The sequence below is a fragment of the Mirounga leonina genome, unplaced genomic scaffold (genome assembly GCF_011800145.1).
Source record: "Mirounga leonina isolate KUSES-001 unplaced genomic scaffold, KU_Mleo_1.0 Mir_448, whole genome shotgun sequence".
Classification (NCBI taxonomy): Eukaryota; Metazoa; Chordata; class Mammalia; order Carnivora; family Phocidae; genus Mirounga; species Mirounga leonina.
The window spans coordinates 3,220,511-3,242,775 of NW_023270758.1; the positions used below are offsets into that span (position 1 = coordinate 3,220,511).

Here is a 22,265-nt window from a genome sequence, read left to right on the forward strand (position 1 = left end):
GCTAAATCTATTCCACCCCTAGCCACTTGCTCAAGCATCAGCCTATTCTTTAAGCAGGAATGGTCACCGATTGGATTGAGAGTGGGAACCTGGCTTAAGAGAGACTCATCTATGGGTGCCTGGGTGGCTGTCGGTTGAGTGTCTCTTATTTTGCCTCAGGTCATGATCTCAGGGTCCTGGGATTGAGCCCTGTGTTGGGCTCTGTGCTCAGCATGGAGTCTGCTTGTCCCTCAACCTCTGCTCCTCCCCGACTCATGCTCTCTTTCTCTCTAAAATAAATAAATAAAATCTTTGAGGAAAAAAGAGACCCATCTATAAGTAGACCAGTAAATTGATATTCCTAGCCAAGACACGCTCAAAAGGGACAATGGTAATTAGCTAAGCTGATCCGATTGCTTGCTTCCAAAATCAAATTAGGAAATACAGAGAATTGCCCATGAAAGGGCACTTAGACTCCCGATAGCTTTCTAGTCTACATGCATCCTTTTAATAATATCCCTCTCACTTAGGATGGCCTGAATGAGTATCTGGTCCTTGCAACTAAAGAAGTCAAAATACTGTAAATAGAAAAGAGGGGATTCCAGGTAAGACAGAAATGTACAAAGCAAACTTGGTTATGGTAGTGACTAGACCAACTGAGAATTTAAAAAAAAAAAGTCTGTGTAGGAGAGCAGTATAGGAAACAAGGCTGAGGAGTATAACAATGAACTGTAGGCCACTGCAAATGCCAGACTCAAGAGTTTGGACTTTAGTCCATTATTCAATAAATAATGGAGAGCAAGAGAAAGTTCCTAAGATGGGAAATGGCGTAACAGTATTTAAGAAAGATCAACCTCAAAGATAATGTGGAAAATGGAGAGAGAGAAATGAGAAAAAGTTTTGCAGAAATTCTGGACAAAAAAAAAAAAAAACCCAACAAAGAAGAAAAAAGATTAGTCTGAATCAAGATGGTGTAAAGGATGGAGGAAAAGGGATATATGAAAGAAACAGTACACAAGAAAAACTGATAGAACACAGTGATAAAATAATTCAGTCAACAAGTACTTACTAAGTACTTATTATATACCTGGCATTGTTCTAGCCACAAGAGATTCCTCAATGAACAAAGTCAACAAAATTCTCCATGGAACTGAAATTCTAGTTGGGAACATGGACAATAAATAAATATATAATATGTCAGGTAAGGAATAAGGACCACAGAGAAAAGTAAAGGAGGGAAAAGAGGAGAGGGTGTACTGGGGCAGGAAAAGAGTTACTGTCCTAAATTTTATAATCAGGGAAGATCTCTCTGGTAAAGTGACATATGAATAGATATTCATAGGAGCAAAGGGAATGAGCTTTGCAGACTGGGTACAGGGAGCCAAAAGAAAAGTAATTCTAAAATTCAAGACTGTTGTCTTAGAGAAAATTGATACCAAGAGAAAAGGCGATTTGAAGATGGGAGCCTGTTATGTTATTTAAGGATAAGAAAAATGCTTTTAGCTATGTTATGATTGAGGGGACAGGGGAATATCCAAGTGGCAACATTCAGCAGGCAGTTGAAAATGCAAGCCTGGAATCTGGGACATCAGACCTAGAGATAAAGATACAGGCGTTAACCAAAGAAGAGCGATAGGTCAACTTGGGGAGATATATAATATTTTGTGGGTTTTTTTTTTAATTTTTTGTTATGTTAATCACCATACATTACATCATTAGTTTTAGATGTAGTGTGAGATATATAAATATTTTGAAGGAAAGACTGAATTGAGGGAAGATCAGTGTTACAGACTATGCTTTGGGACTCTGATATTTAGGATGGGAAACAAAGTGAAATCCTTAAGAGGATAGAGAACTAGCCATAATCCTCTGACTCCTCAAAGTCTACAGAATAAAATCCAAAGTCCTTAGCATGACATTTACAGCCTGCAGGACAGAGCTTTAATCTACCTCTCAGCCTCGTCTCTCACCACTACCATCCTCCCCCAACTATCTTATTCTAACCCATCCTCCTCCAATTATCCCCAACAATCTATATTCTTCAGCCACATCAAATTTCTTTTTTCTGATGATTTCTTTTGCAATGCTATGTCTTTACATGAGCTTTGAATCGAGTAATGACTACTCTGTTATTTACTCAAAAATGTTTAAAATACAGTGGAGGTCAAATAAAATACAGAGGCAAGTCAGATACAGGCATCTAGTAGAAGGAGAGGGGAACAGTGGAAAGAAGTCAGGGGTCTTTAAGACAGGATAATAAGAAGCACAGTCCTAGAGGAGATAGGAAGGAATCACTGGCTTTTCACCACTTTTTCACATCCCCTCAGTGTAACTATTATTTCTGAACACACACAAAAAAGCATCACTGAACAATACTTACCTTACTATGTCCAATGAACTCTATCGAGCAAGTTCTTTTCTATTCCATCACTTACCTGCTTCCCCCTACAAAAACAGAAGGTTAACTACAACTTACTCACGGACACAACCCATCGTTTGAAAAACTGCCATCATGGATATTTCTCTTTTAGATGGCCAGCATCTTAACCTCCTGCCTACTCCCCACTGTGAGTAGTATTAAGGGTGTCCTTTCCATTAGTCAAAGGCAAGATCTTCCTTCCCATCTGTACACTCGTGGGTACAAAGACCCACTGACAGTTTAAAAATTATTCACAGTTTTTTATAAGAGTCCAATGTTAAGTGATATGCAGGGATAGCCTATGCTATCGCACCTAACCAGATGGTTTCTGGGGCATGAATACGGGCTATGGTTCCTGCTCTCTATTCTCCCGAGGTACTTATCCATTTTTTCTTTAAAAAAAAACCCCTGCTTTTCTGTTTAAGGTAGTTAGAATTGACCTTAGTTGTTTGCAAGAATAAACTTGACTGATAAACCCACTTATAAGCATATCCAAAATGTCTTTTAGAACGAGCAAATCATCAAACCAGAGTCACAGCCATACCTTCCACCATCTTGGATAGATCCCCCGTTACTTGTTTCTTTTGCAATCCAATGATATCAGCTAGGAAATTAGATGATGGTGGTGGCAAGCGGAATTTCTGAAAATACATACCAAGTTTTTATAAAAGTGCTTGAAAGCAGTTAAAATATTGTCAAAGACTTTCACTTTTATTGTCAGCTCAGTGCTATGAAAGGTCTGGACCTTAATTGTTTGTATTGCAAAATGAGGACTGTTTCCTTAATGTGTAAAAGTGACTAGGTAATAATAATAATAATAATAAAAGTGATTAAGTGAAGCCACCTTTATCCCAGCTCAGATATTTTATTTGGTTCTGATTACACATTGGAAACAAAGACAAACATTACAGAAATGTATAACTCAGAAAAGGAAAGTCCCTTATATTTTCCAAGCACTTCTGTATCTATTATACTTTAGTGGACAGCTTGCCAAGTAGTTAGGACAGATGATACAGCAAAGCTGAAAGGTTGAAAGCTCCAGACTTAGGCTCACCTTTGCCGAAATTCCAGCTCCAACACTTACTAGCTATAACTTGGACAAGTTACTTACAGTTTCCTCACATACAGAAGATATTTATATCTCTCACAGAACTACTGTGAAAATTAAAGATGATGCATGCAGAATGATTGATGTAGGTCCTAGCATATATGTAGCCTTTGATAAATGAAAGCAAAAAAGAAAACGGAGACCCAAGGAGATAGGACTCACCAACTCAAATCCCTCAGCAGTAAATGGATGAAACAGTCCAATAAAGACTAGAGGTGGCTATGGGGAGGAAAATAGAGAGCACATGCTTCTTCTAAAGATGAAAGCCGCTATTCAGCTCCAGATACTGTTCTAAGGATGTCTAATCTTGTGATGTAGTCAAGAGGCCAAAAAACACAGACTTACATAAAGTGTATAATTTCTGAAAACATCATAACCCGAATAAAACAGGATATATCAGCCTGGGGACTACGTATAGATTGTAATCTGGTAATAAATATTTTGCCTAAATTATCAAAGAAAATCAGAGGCAAACCTAATCTCAACAAGAGATCTCTGAATCTTAATCTTTCTTGCTTTCTACAACCTCTACTGCTTGTTCAATCAGGTTGCCAAAGAGCATAGTTTGAGACATGCACTAGTCTTTGGATGAGAGGACTCAACTCAAGCCCTGCTACAAAGTTTTCTTAACTTACGTGTCTGAATGACTTTCGGAGAAATCCAAATTCCAAATAGAACCTGTAAAAGTGTAGCTGGCTCATTCCCTGCAGTACAAAAACCACCACGTTGTTCAGGTGGTTTTGGTGGAAAAGTTGGCACCAGCTGTTGAAAAATCAAACCAACACAGCTAAAAGTGATACCATCAAGTCAGTTATAGACATACAAAAGGGAAGGGTGCAAAAAAAGCAGTGAGCAAAAGTTAATGGAGTTCACCATTACTCAATGACTGCCTGGCAAAGAGCTATTACTGTACAGAATTCAAATAGAGATCTCTTGAGATAATAGTTTATTGCATTCAAATCAAGTAGGATACCAAGGGAAACACAATGCATTCAAATCCAAAATCCTATTACGATTTGTTTTAAATTGGAAATAAACTCATTTTACAAAGGCATATCCTCAAGATCCCAAGCTGCTGAGTCCTTCCTAAGCTAGTAATCACATGACTGGCTTTAAGAAAGCCAGTTTTAGATAAATTGACGGACTACTGGCAATATTTGTTAATACAGAAGATGGCTTTTGAGTTATCTAGCAAATCTCCCTTAGATAGATACGTCTGAGAAATTAAAAAGTTTTGAAAAATTTTTTATTGGTACATACACAAAAGCAATTTTCATTAGACATTTAACAATGGCATTGAAGATATCAGAATAGCATAATTCTTTTTGTCCCTTAATGTAAAAGGAACAGAAAAGATTAACTGGGATTCTTAACACATGATCATGTTATTTTCAATTGGGTCTCCACTAGGGGTTACAAACCAAAATACCTTTAAGCGGTGTTGGGAAAGGTCAGTGAAAAGACATGACTGCCAGCTAACATGTCACCTGGACCCTGGCACCTGAAGGCTCCTCACCCCCTTCTTCTCTGCCCTTTGAATGTGGGTTCTGCTTGTCTTTCCTGATCCCAGAGGCTGCTCCAAGGACATAGCCTTGAGACAGTGATGTGGTGTTGAAAACACCTGCATGGTTCATATGACTGAACCCAGCTAAACCCTCTATATAAACTTTTTTAAGATTTGACAGGCATATGTAGGGATCCATTTGTCTTCCTCCTGCCCAAGACAAGCCTTGTATGTAAGTTCCCTTCGCTTACTATTAAAATTGCCACTTACCAACCTGGAACAGCCTGCCTCTTTCTTCAGTCTCTCCCTGCCCTCCAAGTAAGTGGGGCAGGTTTCAGTTTACACCCAGGAAGCTCCCAAGAGGGTTGCAAACCAAAAAGTAGCCAGACAGATAATGTAAATAAGGGAAGCAGGCCTTATTTACCAGTAGGTGGTACACTAAAGTGTACATGCCCCATCTATAAGGGGAAGGCCACTGCTCAGCTTTGACAAATTGTTGCCATTTGGGAATACAGGGATAAAACTGCCACATCTTAGAAATTTTTGAAGAAATAAAGTATCTGGATTTTTTTTTTTTTTAAGTATCTGGATTTTACGCAGGAAACAAACTGAGTGTTGTTGGAGTGGGGGGTGGGGTGGGGTGGGAGGGATGGGGTGACTGGGTGATAGACACTGGGGAGGGTATGCGCTCTGGTAAGCGCTGTGAATTGTGCAAGACTGTTGAATCTCAGATCTGTACCTCTGAAACAAATAATGCAATATATGTTAAGAAAAAAAAAGAAGAAGGTAGCGGGAGGGGAAGAATGAAGTGGGGGAAATCGGAGGGGTAGACGAACCATGAGAGACGATGGACTCTGAAAAACAAACTGAGGGTTCTAGAGGGGAGGGGGGTGGGAGGATGGGTTAGCCTGGTGGTGGGTATTAAAGAGGGCACGTTCTGCATGGAGCACTGGGTGTTGTGCACAAACAATGAATCATGGAACACTTCATCTAAAACTAATGATGTAATGTATGGGGATTAACATAAGAATAAAAAAATGAAAAAATAAAAATAAAAAAATGAAGTATCTGGATTTTAATAAAGGAATTCCCAAATTAAATGTTGGCAACTCCTATAAAGAAAAAATGTAGGGGGTGCCTGGGTGGCTCAGTTGGTTAGGCGTCTGACTCTTGATTTCAGCTCAGGTCATGATCTCGGGGTCATAAGATTGAGCCCTGCATTGGGTTCCACGCTGGGCTTGGAGTCTGTTTGGGATTCTCTCTCTCTCCCTCCCCCTCTGCCCCTCCCCCACCATTAAAAGAAAAAAAGAAAAAGAAAAATTTAGGACATTCTCTACAGCAAACAAATAATATTAATTAAGGAATACATGGCCCTCTAGACACTAATTTGAAACCTCAGGTTTATACCCACCATTTAAGTGCATCTCATACCTGGGTTTAGGAACACTGGATTTGCCCAGAACTGCATACTTCAGCAATTCACATAACTGATCGTGGGTCACTTCACAGTTTTCAGCAAATAAAATGGTAGATAAGCGGGCTTTCTGCAAAGATAAATCAGGGCATTAAAAATTAAGACTACTGGGACACCAGGGTGGCTCAGTCGGTTAAGCGTCCGACTCTTGATTTTGACTCAGGTTATGATCTCAGGGTCTTGGGATTCAGTCCCTGCATCGGGATCCCCACTCAGCAAGGAGTCTGCTCCTCTCCCTCTTCCTCTATCCCTCCCCTGCATGCTCTCTCTCTAAAATAAATAAATAAATCTTAAAAAAAAATTAGGACTGGGGTGCCTGGTGGCTCAGTTGGTTAAGCATATGCCTTCGGTTCAGGTCATGATCTCTGGGTCTTGGGATCAAGCCCCACGTCAGGCTTCCTGCTCAGCAGAGAGTCTGCTTCTCTCTCTCACTCTGCCCCTCCCATCGCTCATTCTCTCTCTCTCAAATAGGTAAAAATCTTTAAAAAAATTAGGACTATTGAGAACAGGAACAAAGCAAAGCAAATTATATGCAAATATAAGGAGGGATCTAATTAATTGGAAATGAAGATCTAAAACAACAACCTGTGATATGACATTAATACAATATTTAATAAACATTGATACAAAACCTTACTACAGATACTTGGTTACTTGCTAGGGATAGTAAAATGAATAAAACATGATTCATGCTCTCAAGTTCATTCTACTAAGGGGAAAAAAAAATGCAGAAATAGCTAATTCCAATACAATGTGGGTAAGTGCTATTATAAAGGTGTAGGAGCAAAGAGGCTAACTGCCTTGGGGGTTAGAGAGTTTGGGGGATAACTTCACTGATACTGAAAATACTGGAACTGTCTTGAAAATAATTTGTCACTCAGATGGGGGGGAATGTTGTGTCTAAACACGTAATTTTGTTTGGCTAGAACCAAAGTGGCATGTTGCAGAGCAGTGGAGATTTGAGAACAGAGAAAAGAGGGAGTCAGGTCATAGGTAAATGTAGTCTAAGCTAAGGAGTCTGACATTATTCTGGGGAAACAGGGAGTTCACTAAAGCTTCTCCCTCCTAAAAAAGCCCTAATTCTTCATCTCTATATTATACTCCCCTAAAGGATTAGAGTATATGTTCTGTTTGGTAACCAACTCTGCAACCCTCCCTCTCCCCAAAAATCAGTAAATACCTTTCTGTATCAGTTAAATGTATCAAATACCAATTTTAGTAGTCCATTCTCTAAATTTATCTGAACACTTAAAACATATATGAAAAAATTCCCTATTGATGACACTTTTTTTATATTATAAATAATATGAGCATCTTTTTTTTTTTTAATTTTTTTTATTGTTATGAGCTTCCTTTCAAACATCCCCGTGTACCTGGATAAATTCTCCGGATAAGTTCCTGGTCAAAATAAGCACCTAGAGTTGACCCTTGAACAACACACGTTTAAACTGTGCAGATCCACTTATATGTGGTTCATTTCTGGTAAATATAGTTTAGTATCATAAATGTATTCTCTTCTTTATGCTTTTCTTAGTAACATCTTCTCTGGCTTACTTTATTGTAAGAATACAGTATATAATCCATGTAATTTACAAAATATGTGTTAACCAACTGTTTATGTTATCATTAAGGTTTCTGGTCAACTGGCTACCAATGTTATTGGTAAGGTTTCTGGCTTTAAGTAGTTAAGTTTTGGGGGAGTCAAAAGTTATATAAGGATTTTGGACTGTACAGGGCAGGGAGGGTAAATGGTGGTTTGGCACACCAATCCCCCATGTTGTTCAAGGGTCAACTATTTAATTCTGACAAGTACTATTAACTCCTGAAAGAATATACCAATTTATATTTACCAGTCAAAATTATAAGATTGATAAGGTGAGACTGAGTGAGGTAGGTAGGGGTCTATGTGGCAGTGAGTAAACATGGTTGCCAAGTGGAGGTCAAAGCCTAAGGGGGGGGGCGGGGAGGGCATGCTATAGGGAAGAGAGCTAAGACTAAGGGTAGGAAAATACCCTTAGGGAGGGCATACATGCAGAAGGATGGCTCATTGTGGGGTGTCAAAGCCTGAGCGGTATGAAGGCATCCATGTAGAGGGAAGCGGAGAGCAGTGAGGGCTGGTGTCAGATGTCAGAAAGTATTTAAGGCAAGGAGGGCATCAATATTGAGGGACAAAAGTGGCCTGCCACAAGATTCAGAGCCTGAACAGGGTAAGGGTGTCCATGTATGAAGGATAAGGATAGTAGCTTGTCACAGTAATTCACACAGGAGGGTGGCCTGGTACATGGTGCAGGGAGACAGAGCCCAAGCAAGGTGAAGAGGGTGTTGGGAGTGTGGGGCGGTGGCAGCATGGGGAACTGGTCAAATATACTGAAAATAATGACAAATCAGGTTTCTCACTGAATAGAGAAGGAAATTATAAACATGAAGAGAGAAAGCAAGAATGAACCTTGTGGAAATAGATTGCAGGTAGAGATTTTAGTATGTATGGATAGAAAAATATTTAAAGGTAAACATGTATATGTGTGTATATGGGTATATGGATGTATAAATACATATTTCCTAGCTCTCTTTTGGGAGTAGACATCCTGATAGCACTGAGCACATCTAATACCCAGAACCTTGAGTTTCTAAATGTCATTTAGAACCAAGCACCCCAGAAAAAAATTACTGATTCCAGGGCTGGGGCAGGAAAATCACAGATGAGCCTGGAACATCTTTTTGTGCCAAAAAAATAAGGCAATGCTCAAAGAATTATGAGGTCCAAAGAACACAGAAGCTAGCTTAACGCTCAAATATGGGATATTTTGAGCATCAAAATATAGTAATGGATTATAACCCATTGAATGAAATAGGCAATGAGTTCATACTAATAAAAAAATGAATTACAAGTTTAACAAGGAAGCATCTCTCCACAAAATTAGAGAAAAACAAGAATGGAACAAATCAAAATCATGTACAACCTAATAAAATACAAGAGAAAAGAGTTCACTTCTGTGATATTCCTGCCAAACATGTATAACCCAAAACTAATCGATGAGGAAACACACAAATCTAACATGAGAGACATTCTACAAAATAACTGGTTCAGGATTCTTCAAGAGTAGTAAGGCCACAGATGTCAAGGAAAAGACTAAAGAATTGTATAGATTGAAGGAGACATGACAACTAAATGTAACACATGATTCTAGACTGGATCTTATTGCTAAAAAGGATATTACTGGAACTGAGGAACTTGAATGGGGTCTGAAGATAATATGGTAGCAATATATCCATGTTATTTTTAATTTTGATGGTTGCACTGTGGTTATGTAGGACTGTTTACAGGAAATACTAAAATATGGGTGGATGGTCATGGAGCATTGTTAGCAATCACTTTCAAATGCTGACTGGGGTCGTTTTTGGTACTGTTCTTGCAACTTTTCTGTAAGTTTGAGATTGTTTCAAAATAAAAGAGTGATGAGATTGTCTATTTCCTTATACTTTTCACCATATTAACCTTTAAAAAGTTGTTTTGCCAATTTGATAGGCAAAAAAAAGAATCCCTTTTAAATAAAAAATGTTTTCATAGCACTATTTCCCATTTTACATCCTACAGGTATCCACTGCTTTCTGAAAGCTTGTGTTCTGCCACTTCCCTTTTACAACAGACCTATTAGCACCGTCCCTGTTTACACTTTTTACCTTCAGCATTTGTTTCACAACAAGCCAGTTATAAAGGCAGCACACCCCGAGCAGAGTGGCACAGCGAAGCTCCTTCCCCAAGAACTACACTTAGCATGAAGCCCTCATAGCTTTGAATTGTCTGTGAGCATCTGCGCTTTATCTTGATTTTGTGCATCAGTTAGCAAGATCTGTCTTGAGAGATCAGCAAACCTAACAGAGGTTATTTTGGGAGTCTGGAAACGTTCCAGTTCCCAGCCCCCCCGCATAAATTAATAAATGCTTCTTTGCTTTACACCATTTCAACTTAGAAAGATTTCACAGGACCGCTCTGCTTTCGGATAGTGGGGGAAACCGGGTTATCATTTCTACCTATTGTTTGTCTTCGGTCTCTTTCCACTAGAACGAAGTAGTCACCTCTGTTTATTCACTGATGTTCCCCCAGTGCCTAGGGCAGTGCCCAGGACATGGCAGACAACAGAAATCTGATGACTGGAGGGATGGACCACGTATATTTAGTTCTCAATACACAGCAGGGATGCTCATCAGCCTTATTATTCCCCTACTGGCGTGCCATGTGAACTGCACGACGGCAAGGAATTTTGGGTTCGTGCACGGGGATATTCCCGGAACCTAGACAAATCCTGGCACACGGAAGACTCAATAAACTATTTGTTGAGTGAACATTCCTTTTGGGTCCCAGGCACCACACCACTTTTTAAAAACCATTATCAGCTTTCCCATTTTACAGACTGGAAAGCGGGATTCCGAAAGGCCAGTGGGTGGATGAGGCTGACCCGCAGCGTCCAGGGCAGGAAGGGCCCCGAAGGCGGCTGGGGCGAGGGCTTGGCAGCTCCTAACCTCCCACTCGGGCTCCCCGTTACTCACCTTGGCCTCAGGCTGCCTCTCCTCCAGAGTCCAACGGGCTCTCATCGCCTCAGCCGCCCCGACCAGCGTGTTCGCGGCCCGCCTCCTCTTTCTGCCCTTCTTGAGGTGCCTCCCGGTCCCCTCCCTCTCGGGATCCATGAGGCTGTGAAGAAACACCGGCGAGAGCTGAGGAAACGCCGCCTCCTGACGGGGGAGCAGGTGAGGCCTCCACGGCCTACAGGCTCCCTCAGATCCTCTCCTCAATTCAGTGTACGGAGCCCTCCCAACCCTCCCGGAAAAGCGAGGGCGCCAACTATCCTCCCTGTTCCTCAGCGGAGAAGACCGCACCGAGACCAACGGTTTTACCGTCCGCGCCGGAGGCCGAATTCGAAACGGTTCCCCAACGGCGCAAAGGCGCCTCCGCCCGTTGAAAAAGAGAAAGTTGCTGCCAAGCGACTTCCCCGCCAAAAAACACTCCCCGCGCCCCCAAGCCCCGGAAACACCGAAGACGAGCCGGCAGACAGCCCAACCCGCAGCCGCCGCCGCCTCACTCGCAGCCAGAGCCGCGGCCGCAACTGCCGCCTCCGACGCGCCAGGGGTTTGAACGGACCGGAAGTGGGGGGTTAACAACTTCCCGCAGTTGGGCTGGGAGGAGTAAGGAGTGCCGGGAATGGCGACCAAGGAGCTTGCGCGGTAAGGGGGGGGGGGGGGTTCTGGCCTGGGGGTGGCTCCTGGTCGGGTGCGGCGTCTGCAGCAGGTCTGGGCAGTGGGCATCCGCGGTATCAGCCTTCATTCTCTGCAGCCCCGGGGTCTCCGACCCGCACTGTCTGGCCCGGACTGAAAGGTCTCTGCTTGCATCTCGGTCTCGAGCCTCAGGCCGCCCTCTGCGCGTTGTTGGAAGAACCGGGGTTCGGACTGTGTGGCCTTGAGCCACTGTCAGCCCATTGTAGGCCTCGGGAAACGAATGGACGTGACAGCGCCTGGTAGGCCGTTCCGAGGTCTCAGGCAGCCCCCACGTCACCCGTCAAGCTGTTCACCCCACCACTTCCTAGTGATCCGTTTAATTCGTCATTTGATTTATTGTGGCTTTCTCCCTGATTCCTGGTCACGCTGTGCACATTTCTGATTTCTAGAAGCACTGTTGTAATGTATTGTAATGTATTAGTAAATAGCATGGGCTTCAGAGTTGGACGATCCTGGGTTCACATACCAAATCTGTGTTCCTTGGCAAATTACTGAATCCGTTTTCTCACCCATAAAATAGAGATAGCAAAAGTGACTACTACCTCGTACAGTTGTTGAGGATTAAGTGAGATCACCAGAGTTCAGTGCCTGCTGTGCAGTAAGAAATCAAATAAATATTCGCAATTATTCCCAACTCCTTGCGCTTCCCATCACATGTCTTAAACAAAAAACGACAACAGGAAGTGTCTGCTTAGTTAAACTCGACCTGTTCTTCGGAGTAGTTGTCTTACTTAACACTTCAGTAAGCTCATACCTTTCTGTGAACTCAGGTATTGCCTTTGTCATATATTACCTTCCACTAGTTTACCATGGATGTCTAGGTTTTTTACCCAGCTGTATTTTGAGCTCCTGGAAGACTGGATCTGCCCTATCTCCTCAGAGCCGTGCTGTGCACATAGCAAGGGCTTGAAAAATGCAAAGGCAAAAATAAGCTTTTCAATGCATCTTTACCTCTGCAATCACCCAAGTTCCTCAGTATTTACTGTAAAATAAGGGAAGCAGAAAGAATTAGTCTAAGTTTGCAAATATGACCTTTGAGGCTCATGCAGGTGAAATGACTTAAAAGAGAGGGTGGCAGTCAGTATAAGAACCAGGGTCTTTTGCTCTCAAAGTCTAGTTCAATTTCCTCTCCCATTAATAATGAGGGTTATACCATTAGTTTGTTAGCATATTCGAACAGGGGTGTGAGTTTGTTGAACATATTGGGTTGTTTTACTTTTTTAGGCAGCTTGGATTAATTAGAAGAAAGTCAGTTGTACCAGCAAGTGGAAATCTAGGAAGAAGCAAATCTAGTAAGTAGCGTGCTTCATTTCTTTACATTTTGTATCCCTTGCACTTTTAACACTGATAAAGCATAAGGACACCCTTTGTTTTGCAGAGCAGTTGTTTGACTACTTAATTGTCATTGATTTTGAGTCAACATGTTGGAATGATGGGAAACGCCACCAGAGCCAAGAAATAAGTAAGTCTGGACTGCCAGTGGTCAAAGCTAGCCCTAGAGGAGTCACTTTAATAGATAGAAACTAGTCAACAGTTAAAAGAAAACAAGATGCCCTATGAATTGGTAGTTTACTATAAAACCTGACTTGACAAGAAAAGAACAAACATCTAACATCTAAAAGTATCATCATATAAAATAATTATTTTAGAATTCCATACAAAATCTCAGTTGCATAGGAACTGAAAAAATACCTTTGCAAAACGAGTACATTTTAACTTACATATGGTCTTCATATTTAATTGTGGAAATATATTCAAGCGTTTAAATAGATACACTCATAACTTTAATATTCTGACTTATTCTTTGGCACTATTTTATTATAACTGTTATATCACACTGCTTTGGTCATTTTAATATGCTTTTACTGAAATAATGATTGTCTAATAATGATATATGATGGTAAAATATGTTTAATTTAGAGTGATTACAGCATTAATTTAACAATTATGTATTCAAGTGTCAATTGATGATTCTCTCATGTAGTTGAATTTCCAGCAGTATTGCTGAATACATCAACTGGAGAGATTGAATCTGAGTTCCATGCTTACGTTCAGCCTCAAGAACATCCAATTCTTTCTGAATTTTGCATGGAACTGACAGGCATAAAACAGGTATGCCCTTCTCTTTTCCCTACCTCTCTTCTCACCCTGCCCCTCCCCAAAAAGGAACAAGAAAGTATGATGCAAATATTAAAATTCAGAAATCAGTTTCTAAACGAAAATAAAAAGTATATACCATTCGGAACTAGATTTATGTACTGTTAGAAATAATGTTCCCTCCAGAACTCTGTTGGAATTTTTAAAAATTAGAATAGTGTTGTAAAAATGAATATCAAACTTACGGAAATTAAGTGACATCAAATTTCTGTCAGTCAGGATTTAATTACTATATTTCTGTGTGATTTTAGGTAGAGCAACCTAATTTTTCTTGTCTCGCAGAGTTCTAATCATTATATCACCTCTCTTCCATGTGTTTTAGCATCTTTTTCACTAAATAAACTCTGGCAGTCAGAACCTCTTTTTTTTTTTTTTTTTTTTTAAGATTTTATTTATTTGCGTGCGAGAGAGAACGAGTGGGGAGAGGGGCAGACTTCCTGTGGAGCAGGGAGCCTGATGTGAGACTTGATCCCATGATCCTGAGATTATGACCTATGCCCAAGGCAGACACTTAACCAACTGAGCCACCCAGGCGCACAGAACCTCTTCTTTTTTACATCCCCCTATAGCGCTTAATTATGTGCTAATGATGTGTTCAATAATTACAGAATTTGATTGTTCAATTTAGATTTTGTGACTTTACTCAGGCTCAAGTTGATGAAGGAGTCCCTCTGAGGATTTGCTTATCTCAGTTCTGTAAATGGATTCAGAAGATTCAACAACAGAAGAAAATTATTTTTGCTGCTGGGATTTCAGATCTGCCTAATTCCAAAGTAAAATTATGTGCATTTGTTACTTGGTCAGGTAAAAAATAAGTTATATCTATCAATCATAAATAAGTAGGATAACCACTATGTAATTCGTTATCTATAGTAAGAATTGTACTTGTTAACCTCTTAGACCTCAAAAAGAAATCTCAGTGCCAAACAGATGTTAACCAAGGAAAGTAAATTTATTCATATTTTTCAAATTTTACCATTCTGGGATACTTTAAAATTTTTTAAGACTTAACTTTAAGAATCTTTCTAGATTGTCCCTCCCTGTTCTTCTGGCTCCAGGCAAAGATGATTTAGTGAAAACTTTTATGCTACTTTCTATAACCTTGAATAAAAAGAGTCTTCATTCAACTCACATTCTTTGCTTTATACTTTCACACTAGGAAAAAAGGGGCCATTAAAAGTCATTGATAGCAATGCTGTGCCATCAATAGTCATATTTTTGGTTTTAGGTTTCTATAAGATGTCTGGTTTCTCAATTACATTAGTATTTTCTAGAATGTTGAAAGCAGATAACCTCCTTGTAGGCCTTGTAACTTGACACCTTACTCTTCTTTCTGAAATACTCAGTGTGTTTAATTGGGTATTTAAGAAATCATTTTGAAACTTAGTTACCAACCTAATTTCTTAATAGTAAATTATATAAAGTGAATAATTGTTAGATATTAATAGCAATTAAATCCTATTTTGTTTTATATAGTATATTGTTATAGGATATACAGTATAGTTTATATTCTCTAGTACGTATTACACTTTGGTATATAGTATGTAATGATAGTATACTGTATACTATTATATATAAAATATATCTAATATATATAAATAATACATATTTATATAAATTTATATACTATATATTATGTCTTTCTAAATCTTATTTTATATAATATTTGAGCCTTTTATTTATAAATGATAGCATGAGTAAAAACTGCTGGCATCATTGAATTTGTTCTATTTTAACATACTTAATGCAGACTGGGACTTGGGGGTTTGCCTGGAGTATGAGTGTAAAAGAAAACAACTGTTAAAACCTGCATTCTTAAATTCTTGGATTGATCTCAGAGTAACTTACAAGGTAAGGGTCAAAGATGGGGGCATGGTCACTTTCCTTCTATTGAAAAATGATTAAACTTCATCCCATACATGGGTATAGGTTACTATAAATAAAATATTTTTTTTAAACTTTCACATAAATACATTTCTTAAAGTATGTACAAATGACAACAAAATAAGGACATTCCAAATCTAATAGAAATAAAAATTATGAAAAGTAAGTGGTTAATACATAGCCTTTCTAATAGTAACCTTTTTTTGGATATGTTTCTTTTATTTGGTTAGATTTTCTATAGAAGAAAACCAAAAGGACTAAGTGGTGCCCTGCAGGAAGTGGGAATAGAATTCTTAGGACGAGAACATTCTGGTTAGTATAAATTGAAAATAATTTTATTATGTAAGTCATCTTATTTCTATAAAGTCTTTCATATGAATCTCATGTTTTTGGTGATGTCATTAATAAGGAATATCCTTTCAGGCTAAAAAAAGTTCCTAATCTATACAATTCAAAGATTTCGGACTTTCAAATTATACTACCATAAAGTAGTGTAAGATAAAGACTGCCATCTAGTGGCTTTCTAGTTGCTAAAAAAGAATGAAAATTAGCTAAATCAAATGGAGATTAAACAAATGCCCAGACAACACAGTGAATTAGTGAAAAAACTGAACAAGACCATTAGATTACTCACAAAGTATGGTCCCTACAGAATGTTGCTTACATTTTTGTGAACTGTACAAATTTTTATCTCCTCTGTAAATGTGGGAGATCTTGTCTTTTGTTGGTAAGGTTGTCACAGCATTTGCTAGTCCAATTTATCATGATTAAAATGAGTAGATGATCATAAAACTAGTAGTATGTTCCAATATTAATTGTGATTTCTTATTTTTGCTGTATTTCTTTACAATGGTATTACTAAACTCAGTGTTTGATATCTATTTCCTCAGGGTTGGATGATTCTCGGAATACTGCCCTACTTGCTTGGAAAATGATCAGGGATGGTTGCTTAATGAAAATTACAAGGTCCTTGAACAAGGTTAGTGGTATCTTACCTCTTTATTCTGTCATCTCAAACTCCAGAAGTAATACATTCATTGAAATACAGATATCATGTGTGGAAATCATTGATAAATCAGTGAATGATGACATTTTTCTTTTTTGTCAAATAATATAATGTGTACTAAAGAAATTATGAATGCATAGTTTCTAAAGCTATTGGATTTGTCTGTGGAATCATAGGTCCCCACTAAGAAGAATTCCAGCGTTTTCGCCAGAAATTTGAATATGAATCAAGTTGAAGAAAGATCCTCCTGCAACAGTAGCATTCAGGGTCTGAGTATAGATGATAGGGAGCCTAAAAATACAGTAAATTCTCATGAAAAAGTTCACATGAGGTCAGGTGGTGTGAATTCTCCTATAAAGGTACAACAGGATCAGTTCCAGCTAAAGAGCAATATAAAAGCAGGTCTTCATAATGGCAAAAGCTATTTATCTCTTTTTAATACAAAGTCCTCTACTTCTCTGGAGCAGTTGCCATCTGCCAGCTTGAACACACCTATGCAGAAGCACATAAGAAACGAACACCTTGCATTTAATACCAAATCTAAGTCTTCATCAATTGGTTCAGAATTGGTACTTGTATCAACTACCATTTCATCTGTTCATCATGTTTCTGATACGGAAATGAGTTCTGCTCTTGATTGTTTACCTATGTTGGCTGATTGGGAGGATGTAGCTTTACTGCCAGCATCTCAGCCTGAGCAAAGTATAGATTGTATACCTTCCATTAGTGACTCAAACTTAGATACCTCATTTAATTCTATAGAAAGATTAATGGTTTTGAAAGAAGGCACAGAAGAAACTCCTAAAAAATCTGGGACCTCGAAGTCTGTTGTATATAAGAGTCCACATACTACTATTTATCATGTGAAAGAAGCCAAAGATCCAGATTCAGATGTTTCTGACTTTAAATTACCTGAATGCAAATCAAGTAGCTTCAACAGTGTTAATGCCACTATGTCTCATCCTTCAGTTTTGGGGAAATACCCCCTCATTTTAGGTGGTACTAAAAGGAATCTATCCAGTCCTCTATCTGTCCCACCAGCAAAAAAACAGACCCTCACTGTTCATGAAGAAAAGCCTACATCATCTGATGGCTCCCCAGTGAGAAGTTGTTCCCAGAAGGTCCTCCCCTCTATCTTAGCTTCTACAGTTAACCTACAAGAGCCTTGGAAGAGTGGGAAAATGACACCTCCTTTATGCAAGTGTGGCCGAAGATCTAAGAGACTTGTTGTTTCTAATAATGGACCAAACCATGGAAAAGTCTTCTATTGTTGCCCAATTGGGAAATACCAAGAAAACAGAAAATGTTGTGGTTATTTCAAATGGGAACAAACACTTCAAAAGGAGAGAGCCAACAGCAGAGTTCTGTCTCATTCCCCAGGGGGACTCACTTTTAGTTCCCCAGAAATAAGCCATATTTGTGACAGAAATGTAAATTTTTCTACTAAAAATTCATTGAGACTCAGACCTTCAATGAGGAATTGATAAACTTTCTCTACATCTAAACTGTTTTTACTTTAATACGACTTTTTGTGTGATAAAGAGAAAAAAGCGTATAGGGCTACAAGTTATGGGGACTTAGCATATATGAGTTCTGTAGACTGTATTGGGGCTATTAAACACACGCACACACACACACACATACACTGAAAATAGAGAAAAAGTCAATTTCACAGTCTTCTAATTTCATTCATCGGTTATCTGACATTTGTCTTCTATTCATGTATGAATCCTGATTGTTCCTTGAATTTCCAAACATCATGAGTATTCTGATAATAGTTGTACACTGTTTTATTTTTATGTTGTATCTTTTTTTTTTTTTAAAGATTTTATTTATTTATTTGAGAGAGAGAATGAGATAGAGAGAGCATGAGAGTGGGGAGGGTCGGGGAGAAGCAGACTCCCCGCTGAGCAGGGAGCCCGATGTGGGACTCGATCCCAGGACTCCAGGATCATGACCTGAGCTGAAGGCAGTCGCTTAACCAACTGAGCCACCCAGGCACCCTTTTATGTCGTATCTTAACACTTGCCAAATTTATCATACTTTTTTGAAGAGCCACAAATTAAATATTTTGTATACTGCATTTGATTAGATACAAGCAACTGTAGTATGATGTTCTTCTTTTAGTTAGACCTTGAAATGAGTTTAAACTATTTTTAAATTACTTGAATAAAAATGTGACTAATAAAAATCCCTAGCCTGTTTTCAGGTAGATATTTAGACTTTAAGAATTATGGTATCTTCTAACTGAGATTTTTATTTTTCTAAAAACTTTTATAATAAGTTGTTTAGTTTTATTTTAAAACTTGAAGATTTGTTCTGATTTGTATATCAACATATCAGAGGAATTATTCAACTAGAATTTGAAAACAAACAGGTCAGAAATTTGGTTCAGATACTATGTTTAAAAATTTCTCAGCACTTGATGGCATTCTTTTTATATTACCAAAATCATAATAACATTGACACTAATGCGGAGGAATTTACTAAATATTTTATTTCAGAATTCAGCCTCTGATGTTATACCCACAAAATATTTTATTTTGCTTTTTTAAAAGATTTTATTTTTTTAAGTAATCTCTGCACCCTATGTGGGGCTCAAACTTAGAACCCTGAGATCAAGAGTTGCATGCTCTACTGACTGAGCTAGCCAGGTGCTCCAACCACAAGATATTTTAAATCAACAATTTGTAAGTATATTATCACATTTTTAATCACCTCTATACTCTTGTGGTTTGGACAGAGTCTTTGTTTTATAGATACTGTGATAAATAATAGAATGGATTTAAATTGTTTCCCATTCTTTCTTCCTCAGTTCATTTCTTTTTATCTTCCCACTGATAGTCTTTGGCAGCTCTTGAACAAATTCTACCTGTTGGTAGTAAGGGAAAAAATTAGCCCAGAAGTTTTCATCTTTATACAAAGTCAGTTGTATACCAGTTTTATTATCTCTAGGTAAAAGAATTAGGATACCCATCTGGGTGGGTTTTGGTAACAACCAAAAAGGGAGAGGGGTATTGTTGAGGAGATGTTGCTTGATATTTAGTATTTACTACTAGTCCAGTGAGCCAAATGACCCTGCAAATTATGTCAAGAGTTTCATTTTAATCTCAAAGATTCTGATTCTTATCCATGTCATTAGTTCAGTTTGGAATATTTGGTGTAGCATGTTTGAGGAGAATGTTCATTAAAAAAATAAATAAACAGCTGAAATTTGTCAGAACACTAAGCAAATTGTCATCATAATTAGAATACCTACCTTTCTGGGATATTTGTAAGGTGCTGTAGTTTTTTTTACATGCTCTTGAATCTCCTTTTTTAGTTGTTCTTGATCATGTGACTTGTATTCAGGGGTCAGAACAATAAAAGCCTTTACTACCTGAAAAAAATATTTGAAACACCAGGAAGATGAGTTGTATATTTTTATGTTTTAGCGTGTCTTGTTTACTTTTTCTAACTGGGACTCTTAATGCCTGCTGGGGTGGACCAGAAGGCTTCATAGGGTTTGATCCCAGGTCTGTGCTCTTAAGTCAGCCAGTTGAGTCCCATAACTCCTCTTCTAATACAAGAGAGTTTCTGGGAGCCCTGCTTTGTTAATGATCTTAATGAACTAGAACTTTCTCATCTAACTACATCTTGAACTCTGCTTTCTGACCTGCTTCTGTTTCTGAGCTGTCTTTCCTCTTGACTTCTTGCCTCATCTTTTATCTCCTTCAAGAAAATTTCCTTTTAGAAAAAAAACCTTCCTTTTAGAAACTCGACAATGCACTAAGCACAGCCTCTTGGGTAACATCTTAGCCTGATCTAGCCTAGTTCCTAGGTCCCCACCCTCAGTGTGGCCCTTATAAAGAGTATTCACACCGAGTTTGCTATATCCTTATTGAAGGAACAGTTCATTGAGGCTGTGCACTCTTCATTCCAGAGATACTTATGTTGATATAAGGCTGTGAAGATTCCAACAGCCATTTTGCTATTACTCTGACCAATTTACCTGACCCTGAGGAACAAGATTAGAAAATGGTGGTGGTCCTTGCTCTCTAATTGTCAGAAGACAGGGAAGACTTTATCACTTTATACTCACAAATCCTGTTTTCAAAGTTCACTCTTCCTTGAAATGTTTTGGAAAATCCTGCCCTGCCCAGAGTTTTTGGACTATTTATCCATTTTATCATATCCATTTTTTGATATTTTATAAAATTTTTGTGTTTATACTGGCTCTTCTGCTTTATCAACATTTTTATGAATTAAAAAAATTTAACCTTGCTATAAGTGAATCATTCAGGGGCAGCTTATTTTAAGAACTAATGTTTATAATTACTGATTTGCATATTGATGACTTCTGCACCTTGGATAAGGTCTACTCTATAAAAGTTTTTTTTTAAGATTTATTTATTTATTTTAGAGAGAGAGAGCACACACATGCACGCAGCAGTTGGAGGAAGGGCAGAGGGAGAGAATCTCAAGCAGACCTCCATGCTGAGTGCAGAGCCTGACTCAGAGCTTGATCTCATGACCCTGAGATCATGACCTGACTTGAAATCAAGAATTAGATGCTCAACTGTCTGAGCCACCCAAGTGCCCCTATAAAAATCTTTATAAACCATTGCAGAAGATTGTAAATTAAAATGGAGCACCTTAACATGATTAAGAGTATGAACTCTAAAGTCAGACGGCCTGGGTTCAAATCACACTTTATTGTGTAATCTTGGGAATGTTAGGATACCTCTCTGTGCCTATTTCCTTCTCCAAAAAGAAAGGCTGTGAAGATTAAATAGGTTAACATATACAGGCCCTGTGTAGGGCTTGTAATACCTGGAACATCAGAATAAGTCCTTAGAAATATTAGGTATTAGTTGTAGTAGTATTAGAAAAATAGGATTTTTTTTTAACTAAAATCCTTAAGTCCGCTTCAAAGTTTCTCTAAAATTCTCTGCAAAATTTTGCATTTTTATGAGTCTATAATTGTACCATTTGGTAGCCACTGGCCACATGTAACTAATTAAATTTAAAATGAAATAAACATTTTCTCAGTCACACCAACCACATTCTCAAGTGCTTTATAGCCGTGTGTATTGTATCAAATGGTGCAGATATAGAACCTTCCCGACATTGCATAGGTCCAGTAGTGCCTTATGGCCTTCAAATTCCAAGGAACATTGTGCTCCTACCAGTGGAGTTCAGAGTGAAAGGATAAACTTCAGTAATCACAGAATCAATTCCCTGCTCTCATCTATCTGGAATATTGGAGGCTCTGCTTGGCAAAGGGGACCTGAAGAGTAGCATGGAACCTTTAAACCCAAACTACCCTCTGATCAGCCCCAATAAGAATGAGCTTTCAAGGGTGCATGTTACTCTTGATCTCGGGGTCATGAGTTCAAGCCCGTTGTTGGGCATAGAGCTTACTTTAAAAAAAGGGGGGGAGGGGATGAGTTTTTAGGACTGTCTTATTCACAGCTTATTTCC

At 38.6% G+C, this 22,265-nt stretch overlaps 3 protein-coding genes across 15 annotated transcripts in view; 1 reads left to right on the top strand and 2 right to left on the bottom strand.

The window, feature by feature from the left end:
- The window catches only part of REXO5 (RNA exonuclease 5), a 63,309-nt gene extending 51,694 nt beyond the window's left edge, over positions 1-11,615 (bottom strand). For 5 of the 8 annotated variants that reach the window (XM_034988098.1, XM_034988104.1, XM_034988105.1 and 2 more), the window contains exons 1-4: positions 11,033-11,174; positions 6,442-6,554; positions 4,142-4,268; positions 2,943-3,039 (exon numbers count right to left, since the gene is read on the bottom strand). In XM_034988098.1, coding sequence (XP_034843989.1) covers positions 2,943-3,039; positions 4,142-4,268; positions 6,442-6,554; positions 11,033-11,170 — 475 coding nt within the window. In that variant the 5' untranslated portion in view covers positions 11,171-11,174. Of the gene's footprint in view, positions 1-2,942; positions 3,040-4,141; positions 4,269-6,441; positions 6,555-11,032; positions 11,175-11,377 lie in introns of those variants that run through there. The other 3 variants (XM_034988100.1, XM_034988101.1, XM_034988102.1) reach the window with 3 other exon arrangements.
- Positions 11,616-11,638: 23 nt separating this feature from the next.
- Positions 11,639-18,677, top strand: ERI2 (ERI1 exoribonuclease family member 2). Of its 3 annotated transcripts, none has more exons than XM_034988106.1 (9): positions 11,639-11,704; positions 12,980-13,047; positions 13,134-13,217; positions 13,740-13,867; positions 14,560-14,716; positions 15,663-15,763; positions 16,027-16,108; positions 16,687-16,775; positions 16,979-18,676. In XM_034988106.1, exons 1-9 carry the CDS (start codon positions 11,682-11,684, stop codon positions 18,284-18,286), a joined length of 2,040 nt encoding a protein of 679 aa, XP_034843997.1. In that variant the 5' UTR covers positions 11,639-11,681; the 3' UTR covers positions 18,287-18,676. The 3 variants fall into 3 exon arrangements, with proteins under 3 accessions (XP_034843997.1, XP_034843998.1, XP_034843999.1); XM_034988107.1 differs by having other exon boundaries at positions 11,654-11,704; positions 13,139-13,217; positions 16,979-18,675; XM_034988108.1 differs by lacking the exon at positions 11,639-11,704 and adding an exon at positions 11,750-11,855 and having other exon boundaries at positions 16,979-18,677.
- A 708-nt stretch (positions 18,678-19,385) lies between these two features.
- The window catches only part of ACSM3 (acyl-CoA synthetase medium chain family member 3), a 48,169-nt gene continuing 45,289 nt past the window's right edge, over positions 19,386-22,265 (bottom strand). For all 4 annotated transcript variants that reach the window (XM_034988110.1, XM_034988111.1, XM_034988112.1 and 1 more), the window contains 2 exons: positions 20,062-20,181; positions 19,386-19,674 (listed from right to left, as the gene is read on the bottom strand). In XM_034988110.1, coding sequence (XP_034844001.1) covers positions 19,588-19,674; positions 20,062-20,181 — 207 coding nt within the window. In that variant the 3' untranslated portion in view covers positions 19,386-19,587. The remainder of the gene's footprint in view (positions 19,675-20,061; positions 20,182-22,265) is intronic.